The 12,112-nt window shown below is 36.4% G+C and overlaps 1 protein-coding gene across 1 annotated transcript in view; it reads left to right on the forward strand.

Moving 5' to 3' along the window:
• LOC141446764 (uncharacterized) overlaps positions 1–12,112 on the forward strand; it is a 49,440-nt gene that overhangs the window by 19,026 nt on the left and 18,302 nt on the right. Inside the window, exon 2 of the mRNA XM_074113496.1 lies at positions 10,563–10,717. Within this exon, the coding sequence (XP_073969597.1) occupies positions 10,563–10,717 (155 nt within the window). The remainder of the gene's footprint in view (positions 1–10,562; positions 10,718–12,112) is intronic.

Below are 12,112 nucleotides of genomic sequence, written 5' to 3' on the forward strand. Positions count from 1 at the left end.
GCGTTTAACCAGATGTTAATGCTTGATTAGTTTTAGAGAAGTTTAAATTAAATATGATTAATGCTAAGTTGGAGGGCGGCATGTTCCAACTTAGTTTAAATGTACATAATTGAGGAGTACAGGGTGGCTAGCCTGGGAGTTTGTTGTTCATCTCGCCAGGGAATGGTCGATCCTTATTTTCTTGAACGTTTTTTTAAAAAAATCATTGAATTATTTATTCTTACAGAAACAGGAAGATCTTCCAATAATATCGCGCTTAATTTCTCCCGCCGTACCACCTTTTTTTCTCGCATAAACTGTTTTTTCTTTCAATCCACAGCCATTATGATCAAATTTATTCAATTAGCTCTCTCTCTCTCTCTCTCTCTCTCTCTCTCTCTCTGTCTGTCTCTAGCTTTGTTCAACTCTCTTTCCGGCGCTGTTTTAACGTCACTACTTTACTTTGTTCAAAGAATCGAGTGAAGAAATCTCTGGACACACTTGAGAATCTTTTTTAGTTGTTTTCAAAATTTTCAAAATGGCGCTTTTCAATTGGGAAAATGGGTGCCATTACTACATGGGCGTGTCCTATACATCAAAATTTTACAACCAATAAAAAAAAAACACAAGTATACGTGAACAGTAACCCGATTCTTATCTGTTTTCGGGGACAACTGCCAATTTAATTATTGGTTTAATACTTCTCGTCTATTTTTCAGTGACGTACAAAACAAACTTACATTTTACAAAACACTATTACTGACCAATATGGTGGACATATGGAGAGCAGAATTGTGGGGGCACCGCTAAAACCATCCAACATCCAACCTATCCAATCTTTTCAGTCTAAAGTCCTCCGCCGAATCGTTAACGAGCCCATTCTATGTATCTCCCAACCGCACCCTCCATCATGATCTCAATATTCCCGTATGTAAATGAAGTTAATCCACACCCCTGATTCCTGAAATTTCCACAGCAAACTCTCTGTGATCACCCCAAATCCTCTGGCTTAATCACTATCCACATCGTCCCATCCTGCCATACCCAGGGTGGCCAACTAAAAAAAAAAAATTCGTACTTGAATAAAAAGCAGTAAAGATTAGAGATTAAAGCGCATCCTTCTTTGGATACATAATCCACCCAAGTGTAACCTTCCCCCTCTCACAGCTGACCGGGGTTGTACTAATTCTCTGGGTACTGGCACGACGCCAGCCACACCAAAAAAAATTCTTCATAACAATCATAGGTTGGCAGCCCTGGGAGTAGTAGTATATAATATACGTATGAAGGGCTGACAGAAAGTTTGTGCGTTCCGGCACCCTATTTACGTTCTACACAACATTGTTCCTAAACTGAACAAAAAAACCTCTGCTATTGAACAGAGGCGGCCCGATTTCTTCAGTGACGCACACACGTACGTTCAGGTTTTAGAACCATAGTATTTTGTATAAGGTTAACCAACCGGATATTAACTCCGGAGTTACTACGTAATAAACAGATGCGCACAGCTGATTCTGTCTAATTCTGTGAAGAGACTACAAAACACTGTACTAAATTATTTTTATTTTATAGAGACATTAGTTGTAATCATATCCGTCACACACAGATATACTCCAAGAGTCGATTTCCGGGGAGGAAAAAATATTGTTTCCTGTAAAAGATTGTAGATTAATTGTGTTTTTTTGAAATTACTTTACAAAGTTTTCAATGGTTTGTAAAAACTGTATAATTACACTGAAATACATTACAGAGATTTTTCAGCGACGCTCAGTTTACAGGAGCCATTATTTAGGAAGATTTTCCAGGAAGAAAATTACTGTTGCACACTAATGGCAATTTTAAGAAAGCTCGTACATTGAGGCAGCAGTAATCGTTTGGAAACGTCAACTTCGGGGTACGCGGTTCATGTCAAGCCGAGTTTTTGAAGTATTATATTTTTAGTCATAATAAGTTGTTTGGTAGTGTTTCAAAACGTATTCAAGTCTTTTAAAGGTTCGTTAAAATATTGATGTTGCTTAGGTCATGTCACGTATTGTCTTTTATTTTGAAATTCTTCAACAAAACGCCAGTTCATTCATGTGCTGTTTCTATAGTGATAGCCATTAATATAATAACTGAATCTTCAAGGAAACCATAGAGATTTTGTCGAAGTTATTATTAGTTTTTATTTTACAATAAAATTCAATATACTTAAGGGGGACGAAATTTGGGCACTTTACCCCTACATTACAGAGATTTTGCTTAGTTTACAGAGTAAACCTAGGAGCCTATTTCCAGGAAGTGGAAGTATCCATTGAATTGAAGCGGAACTTCCCGGGGGGGGGGGGTTGAGGAATATTACCCTTCAAACTCTCAATTTTAACGAAACATTTAACCCTCCTTATCGAGTAGTTATTACAAGAGATAGAACAGACACATTACAGGGAAATTAGCACCTATACAGGGCCACTTCTACCCAGGGCCGGATTTTCCTATAGGCTAACTAGGCTTCAGCCTAGGGCCTCAAGATCCAAGAGGGGCCTACATTCAAAATTGTTAGCAAAATTAAAATTACACTATTGTAAAACAAGAGAACACTAAAACACATTTTTAGTGATGTATCACTGTAGTGATGTATTTTATTATCTCTCATGTAATTTACAAACTTAAAAATGGGAGGTGCAAGGGCCTCCTCATAAGTGGGAATAGCCTAGGGGCCTCTTTTCATCTAAATCCGGCCCTGCTTTTACCCACTTCCTGTCACTCCCTCAGAATTGTTCTTAATCGAGTTCCACCACCCCCAATAAATGTTTCAAATACTAGGCGATTTTTTTTTTTATATTTTGAAACACTGTACGATGTTTTATGGAAATCTTAGGAACTGATTGCGAGAGGAAATCTCAAAATATGGAAAAACTATACTCGGAAAAATGCCACTTCTGACTTTCTCTTCAAATTCAGAAATTCAGTCTCATATTTGATTCTTATTAATACTATAGAGGTGGTAAATACAGTACAATGGCACAGTAATGACACTTTAGAGGCGTCTAAGCATCCTAAGCCCTAAATCGAACTGTTCCTGAAAAACTGTTTTTAAATAAAGATTACAAATCAAGCTTAAAGAAGAATATTGTTGAGGAAATCTCAAAAATTGATTCATTAAAATAGCACTCCCGGTACAACGGCAAATCACTTTTTCTAATCCCCAAACGGGCATTTCCGGTAGAAAAAAAAACTCAAAACCGGAAATCTGCACAATTACCACGCACACACACACACACACACAGTAACAGGAAGTACATAAAAGGAAGAAGAAAAGCACCAACGAGCTTTATTATCTCGATATCTTTACACAAAAGGAAGCTTTTAAAAAAGCTCAATTAATGGACGGACACTAAAGAAAAGATGATTGAACACAATTTATTTGAAATATATATATATATATATTTCAAAATTTCCATTGTTTTCCTTCTTTATATATATATATATATATATATATATATATATATATATATATATATATAAAGAAGGAAAACAATGGAAATTTTAAACTGACAGCATTTTAAAATAAATTGTTTTTCCCCAGTATTTAAACGTTGTTAAATAGAGCTTCCGGTTTATTTCTTTTTTTGGGACAGAGGTTTTGGTCACTTTCACTTTGTAGACTCAAAATTTTGGTTTCCAGTCTAAGTCCAGGATCAGTTACCTAGACAACCACATGGTTTAAGGGGAACTGTCACTAATAAATGGATTGTTTGCGACAATAAGCAGGCTGAGAGCGAACTACACGCGGTGTGCGGATCGTATCTTCACCAGGATCAACAAAAAGGTCCTCTCTCCTCTTTGCGTAGATTGCAATGAGGAAGAGAATTTCAAACATATAATAATGATATGTCCACGTTATGTGGTAGAAAGGAAACGAATGTTTGACGACATATACAGGTATTTAGATGCACCATTTCGCTACGAAGACATAGTATTCTCCAGCAACATCTATGTGCTTAAGCCGATAGTAGAGCTAGCAATGAAATATGAATTTATTTAAAAGTTATAGAATGAATGCAAGAAAATGATTACAGAAGGATTACGGTGATTTTAATTTAGGTTAAGCTATAAGGATGGCAGGAATATAGAGTACTGATCCATCCATTAGTTGTAGTTTATATAAATAGTTGTATATAGTAGAGGGATGAATGTGTGAAGGGAATGTATTTATAAGTAAGAATGGAGAGTGAGGGATATTCTAGTGATAAGCACCTAGGCGAGGCTGGCTGTATGGCGGAAGCCGATGCCAAAAAAAGAAAACAAAAAAAAATAGTCCAGGTTTGCGAAGGGAAAAAAAAGGTGATTTCCACTTTTAGAACTATAGTGATTGGCCAAAGACGAGTTCTAACGAAATACTGTAAGCCCTATAAAAATTCACGTAAATTATCCATACGTGCTAGGATATCACCACTTCTTCCTGGTTTTACAAGTTAAGCGTGTTTGACGTGTATACACCGTATACTACCAAGTGGTACGCGGCGAGCCAAAAAAGGTTGGGAAACGCTGCTCTAGGTCCATGAACAGACAAGACAGAAGTCACACCAACTCCCATTAATGAAGTAAAAATATTACATTGTCAATTAGCCCTGAAGATGGACCTAGTCCCTAGGTCGAAAGCTCGGCATAATAAATGAATATATCATGACTGAAACTGGCAGTTATTTTTTTCATCCTATTAAGCTAAGTTTCAATAAGGTAAAGCTTAATTGAGCTTAAACTAAAATTGTAGATTTAAGCTTTCGTAGATTACCCTTGTTGATTTAATTAATTAAAACTGCATTTCATTAACCTTGAGTTAGCTCTCTAACTTCCTGTTTTATAAAAATAATCTATCTAGAACACTCACACGACTACCTCTTACTGTAATACCCAAGGCTTTATTAAACCGTAAATACGTACTAACGCTTGTTTGGGCTTTACGAATACTTTTGAGGGTTGCTTAACCAGTTAAGCGCTGTTGACGTGTATACACGTCAAACCCAAATCTCTATTACGTGTATACTCGTTGTGAAAAATATAAAATTGCCATTAACTATAAAAAAAAACTCGAAATTTTAATAAAATACAAATAAGAATATTATTTGGTGGGGATGTTTCCTTTAACGTACCCAATAGAACTGCGGTGGGTGTCAGCCAAATGACCAAGTGGTTGATACATGTTTGGACTCCGCATTAGAGATTGGGGGAATTACGGACACGATAAAAGCTCTCAAAACCCTTGTGCAATGCCCGTTTTTTACCTTTTAGATAGAGGTTCATAGCATGATTTCATTTTGCACAGAAAGCTCTTTTCTCTTCCTTGTAAAAGCTCTTGCGCCTCTAGTTAACTATGTGCAATGCATACTTGAAGCGGTGCAAGATTTTTTTGAAATGAGCACAGAATGCTCTGGTAATCTGTAAGCCCCCCACAGATTGTAGAAAAAGTCGCTTGCAGTGAGTATATTACGGATGTTGTAAACTTTCTTGGTTGTTTTGCGTTCGACGTACATACGTACACGTCATTTTTCTGATTTTAATTCCGCACACTTTGTGGGAGGTTTTTTTTTTAAAACTAAATTCCCGCGCTTAACTGGTTAAGGGCAGGGAAATTCAATCGGAAAACTTACTTCTCAATCTAAGTAAAGTAAAAAAATATGATATGAAGTTCCCGCGAGAGTGGAGACTTAGTGCTAAGTTTGAAAAAAGAAAATTGTTTTTTTCCGCGCCAAAGCGGTGGGGGAGGAAAAATCATTTCAGGGCGGATTTCCCAACCCCTCACTCCCCCCAAAAAAGATTATATCATTAAATATGTAATAATGCCGAAGGAAATCCGGTTCATAAAAAGGAAATAGAAAAAAAATCACCGAATTCACAGAGGAAAATGGAGAGAAGATAAAAAGTTGCTCACAGAATCGGCACTGCTCCTGAGATTCACTGCCGCCCACCCGACTGAGTTGCTCAAAACCACGGCCACTTATATACATATATTTATGTACAAAGATTATATTAAGTTTTAATTAAAAAGTTTACTTTAAACTTTGTTTTATTTATTTATTTTAAAAAAAACTTTATATCTTTTGCTTTCTAACGCAAAAACATTGCTCTAGCATTCAATCTCCTCTTTATAAATTTATTTTTTTTAATCAGTCTTCAACGTAAAACTTCTTTATACAAATAATTTATTAAAAAAAAAAAATTATATAAAAAATAAAGTCGAATTTTTGCTACAACAAAAAAAAAACTTTAAAAGTTAACAAGAAAATAATCCGATTTTAAATTGATGTAGAAAATGGATTAACAGAGCTAGAGACTGCAAAAAAAAGATCTGGAGTTACCACTCTCATGACTTTCTGTTACTGCCATCGAACCCATTAATATACTCCCCAGACTCGAATATTGGACCCCCACCACAATGTTAATTCTCACCAACATTATGATTTGTAAAATTGGTAGGGTAAAGTGCCCAAATTTCGTCCCAGCGCCTAATTTCGGCAGATATTCGCCTAATCGGCAAAAAGTGCCACTTCCGGCTTAGTCGATCTTCAGCAAATTGGGAAATTTTAGTCTTTTCTTGTGATTTTACTAAAAAAAAAAAAATATATATATATATATAGGTGGCAATGCGGGCGCCACGGTAGCCGAGCGGTTAGAGGCGAGACCTGCGAAGCTAATATGTATTGTGGTACGATTCCCGGATTTAGGCCTTGGATTTTATTTAATGGTTAATATGAGAAATTTATAGTAAAGTAAGTTAGGCGGTTATAGGCTAGACCCGCAATGTTAAGATGTATTGTTGGCTTAGTGGGTTCGATTCCCTATTCCTAAGTCTTGTATTTTATTTAATGGTTAATATGAGAAAATAGTAAAGTAAGTTAGGTGGTTATAGGCTAGACCCGAAAAGCTAAGATGTATTGTTGGTTTAGTGGGTTCGATTCCCTATCTCTAGGTCTTGGATTTTATTTAATGGTTAATATGAGAAATTTATAGTAAAGTAAGTTAGGCGGTTATAGGCTAGACCCGCAATGCTTAGATGTATTGTTGGTTTAGTGGGTTTGATTCCCTATTTCTAAGTCTTGTATTTTATTTAATGGTTAATATGAGAAAATAGTAAAGTAAGTTAGGCGGTTATAGGCTAGACCCGCAAAGCTAAGATGTATTGTTGGTTTAGTGGGTTCGATTCCCTATCTCTAGGTCTTGGATTTTATTTAATGGTTAATATGAGAAATTTATAGTAAAGTAAGTTAGGCGGTTATAGGCTAGACCCGCAATGCTTAGATGTATTGTTGGTTTAGTGGGTTCGATTCCCTATTTCTAAGTCTTGTATTTTATTTAATGGTTAATATGAGAAATTTATAGTAAAGTAAGTTAGGCGGTTATAGGCTAGACCCGCAATGCTTATATGGTATTGTTGGTTTAGTGGGTTCGATTCCCTATCTCAAAGTCTTGGATTTTATTTAATGGTTAATATGGGAAATTTACAGTAAAGTATGTTAGGCGGTTATAGGCTAGACTCGCAAAGCTAAGATGTATTGTTGGTTTAGTGGGTTCGATTCTCCTGGTTTAGGCCTTGGATTTTATTTAATGGTTAATATGAGAAATTTATAGTAAAGTTTGCTAGTTGCCTCCGTCCACGACACCTAATTGGTAGTTGGACCCCGCCTGAAAAAATAGGCGATTACTACTATAGATGGCAATGCTTGACAATGCACGAATAGAAAGGGTAGTCTAATCTCCCTCTCGCTCAAAACTATTGAAGATCTATCCCCCACCCTTATTGGAAATCAACTACCTCTTCGGGACAAAATCCTAATTTAATAACTTGGTAATGTTTCACCCCAGACTCTTTTAAAGTGAAGATAGTACTTCAAAATAAACTGCTGGACATCCATGGTGTCACGTTGTACAGGAGCTTCACCAGAAAAGCCTTAAGTTCCCCTGTCTATCTCACTCTGTCAGCTTGAAGATGAAGTCATCAAGTTGGTTGTTACTCTTGGCGATGTTAGAGGGTAGAAGGTGAGCCAAAAAGTGGTGCTCTTTGGAGTGAAAGTTGACTAACTAATTAAAGAGCACGATGCCATCATGGTGGCACGCTCATTGACCTCCATTAAGGTGTAGCCAGGAGGATAGGAGGAGCCAGGAACAAACAGACATACGGAAACTGTGGAGAAGTACCAACGTAAGCTGCTCACAACCAACGGGTATGACGTCACTCTACTCCTCTGCAGCTCCTGCAGGTGGATGTGTTTAATTATTCACAAACAGTTAACAAAGCAAAGGAGAGCCACCTACCTCCTCTACTCTCCCTCTTTTGGTCCGGGAGAAGGAGTGAAGGAGGGAAGTCTCCTACCTTGGTGTTTATGTACTAGAAGACTCCCTAGGGATGGCACGATTCTGCGCCCTTTCGATGCTGCCTCTCGCACACCCTCTCTCTCTCTTCTTCTGTCCCTAGGAAGAGCCAAACTCCCTTAAGGAAGTTTCCCTTCCGACCAAGACACCCACCATTCTGCACCAAGACATCCAGTTTTCCAGCCTACCAACTTAATGTTAGGCACATAGTAAACTCCACTCCTGAAACACTGCCTCATAAAGTGCTTTAAATATTTAAACCACAACGACTTCCTCCCTATCAGCAGTTGTGCCAACTTTAGCCAATTAATAATTCAATAATTTAATGAAATAATAACATTGATGCATCTAGCCAATACGGCTCTTTTGTTAACTAATCTTATCTTTAGTACGCCCATAATTGAAAGTAGAACGACCAATCCTAAATTTTCGATATATACAGGGTGTTCATTTTAAGACGGCTCAAATGCATTTCATGCTTAAACGGTTAATCTAAGCAAAAAATGGTAGAGAGAAAATTTGTTGCTCGCCACCTGCAGTTTCAGAATATGTGACTTGATTTTAGATTACTGCCCACAAAAGTGAGGGTTTGCAGTTGACCCCCATTTTCATATACACAGTTTTAAAGTGTATAAAAAGTTATGAAAGATACCGGAAACCACAATTCGATATCTTCAAAATTAAAGGTGCTAGGCCATTTCAAAATCTGGATATTTATTAATCATATTTCAAATTTTTTAACTTGTTATCAAAGAGAAAGAAGAGCTCGCGATAGGTCATTTTTATGTATTTTTTCATTCCCTTTCTATTAAAAATATTGCCAAAGCAGTAAAGCTAGTATTTTTTCTTAATATCGGGAAATAAGTCGTTTTTCCGAGTGATTATTCTAAGAAAAATCAAATGTTAAGAGCTTTAGATGTTCTCAAGCATACACAAAATGGCTAAAAATTAATTTTTTAATTTTACAAACAAGAAGATTTAATAATTATTTGGTAATTTTGGGAGAGTTGCGTTTAATTACCAAAAAAAAAATTGGAAACCTCCTGCCACATATTTAAGTGATAAATATCTTTCATGTAAAGGATCAAACTTATTCCTTAACTTATCCTCAACTTGTGAAGCATGTACTGTGCCTTCAAAGTTGTCTCCTCAGGCTTGCAAGCCAGGTTATCAACTGCTCTCTGTATCTATACAAAGGACATTACGTTCTATTGGCTACAGAATCTACAGAATCCACCTTAAGTTCTAAATTGTGTGTAAACCGTCAAGAAAGGACGCAGGAAATACTTGAATAAAAACCAAACTAGAATAAGCATGCATCGATTCTTGCAGTACTTCCGGCGGCAAACTGTTGGTAGGGAGGTTCTTATATATTTTTTTTTGTTGCTGCTCAGCTCGTTGTATCTAAGTGCTTACTCGTTTGTCGACGTCTTGGCGCGCCCGCACAGACTTACTTACTTACTTACTACAAACGTAGCAGCTTCTTAACTTGTACTCTCCCATTTTAGCCCGCTGAAGTTGGAAGGGGGGAAGCCATTTCAAGCTGGGAAAGCTGCTGGGATCCCTGGAGGATTTCCCTTAGCTACATCTCAATCTTTTCTTCCACTTCCGCCTGGCTCTTCTACATTGCCAAGTTTTTTTTTCTCTGAATCGTGCACTTCGATGGTTTTATGTATTTGTGTGTGTACGCTAAGAAGGAGTTCTTTTATATGTTGTAGAAGTAAACGATTTGAGAAAAAAAAATCTCTTTTTCCTAAGAAACGTTTTTCCCTTCTGCTTTGCTCTAAACTTCCCTTGAGTGTTACTAACTTCTACTTTCTGGAAGATGAACACCTTAAGGGAGCAAGATTGTACCGTACGTACCTACCTCCTTGGCTATGAACACTTTATCTTCGATATATACATCAAACTGAACGTCCTTGGAACACACACACACACACATGCACGCTAAAAACCGGAAGCAAGATAAACTTTTATCGCACTTTGTACTACCTCTTTCCGCTCACCATTTGAACATTCATACGCATGCGCACAACTACCCAAACTGTGTTTTTTTTTTCTTTTTGCTACAATCTTATGAACATAAAGAAATATATGTATTTACCACTGAACGTTTCAATTTATTTTTACTTAAATCTCAAGTACAGTCCCATTTTGTGTGTTTTTTAAAAAGATAATTCTTGCTGAAAGCACAAATTTTCAACGATTGCTACATTTTTTGTCGTTGTTTACAGGTTAGGCCTAATGGGACAACTTGGAGCCTTGCCGTTGTTATTTCCTAGCCACCATGGTTCTAATGCGTCTACACTGGACAAACCATGGTATTCTGCTGCAGCTGTAGCCGCAGCAGCCTGGGCTAGAGTGCATCCGCCACCTTTAAGTCCTACAGGTGAGTTTTTGGTGACTGAATCATAGTTTCAATAGGATGAAAGAAATAACTGCCAGTTTCAGTCATTATAAACTTTATTATGCCGCGAGCTTTCGACCTAGAGACTAGGTCATCTTCAGGGCTGTGGAACATATTTACAGTGTGGTAACAATTATATTACCAATTAATTATATTACAATGAATATGTACGTATAATGTATAATGTAACGAAAATTTACAAAAATATTTACCTAATTTACAGTATACTGTTTTACATCATTAGATAGTTGGTGTGTCTTCTGTCTTGTCTGTTCATGGACTGAGTGTGATCGGTCTGTGTGTGATATGTGTTAGGTTGTGTGGAAGTCAGTGTCGCCAATTGTCACAAGTATTTTTGTAGTAAAAGTTGGTGCATATGTTGTTTAAATTGTTGGTGTCAGTTTTGAAATTTAGACTATTTTCTGTCTTAGATATTTATATCATTTCTAGTAGTTTTCCTTTTTGGTGTGTTGGTTACTGATTTAAGTATCTTTGTGTTTGGGGAAATCAAAAGTGTGATGACTTGAGAAATTTGCAACACTGACTTCCTTACAACTAAACACAATAGTAGTATCGTATATATATTATGTATACAAGAAATGCTTTAGCGTACAGAAATTGGTTGGTAGAGCAGTTCAATTATTGAGTGTACGTTGGTGTGTGTGTTTGTATGTGAGTGTATGTGTTGAACTGGATTGTATATAATTAAACAAAATAAATATGTTCATTTAGGAAAAAACAAAGAAAGGTCAAATTCCTGGCAGACGTTTGTTTTCAACCATTGTCAGATTGCTTTATATTCTTTAAGAAATATAATTTTGAGTTTAATAAGTTTATTTTGTAATTTAATTTGTAAAAGTTTCTTTTTTTTATGTAAATAAAGCATATTCATTCATTCATTCACACTCAGAACGATCACATTCAGTCCATGAACAGACAAGACAGAAGACACACCAACCCTCTAATGATGTAAAACAGTAAATTGTAAATTAGGTAAATATTTTTGTAAATTTTCGTTACATTATACATATTCATTGTAATATAATTAATTGTTAACATACTGTAAATATGTTCCACAGCCCTGAAGATGACCTAGTCCCTAGGGTCGAAAGAGCTCCGGCAAAATAAAGTTTATAATGACTGAAACTGGCAGTTATTTTTTTCATCCTATTGGGTAGTAAGCTTAGCCTTTGGAAAGCCAAGATTTAAAATCTTAATTATAAGTAATCTAAGGCCTAAATCCAGGGAAATCGAGCCCCTCAGACCCGTAATGCATCTCAGCTTTGTCGGGCCGCTAACCTACTAACCGCTAACTTGGGGGGCCCTTAGTTTTAAGAAAATGTTTAAATTTAAGACTTAACATGCGATTATGTAGAA

Source organism: Rhodnius prolixus, unplaced genomic scaffold (assembly GCF_049639745.1).
Source record: "Rhodnius prolixus isolate KJV_2025 unplaced genomic scaffold, Rpr scaffold_7, whole genome shotgun sequence".
NCBI lineage: Eukaryota > Metazoa > Arthropoda > Insecta > Hemiptera > Reduviidae > Rhodnius > Rhodnius prolixus.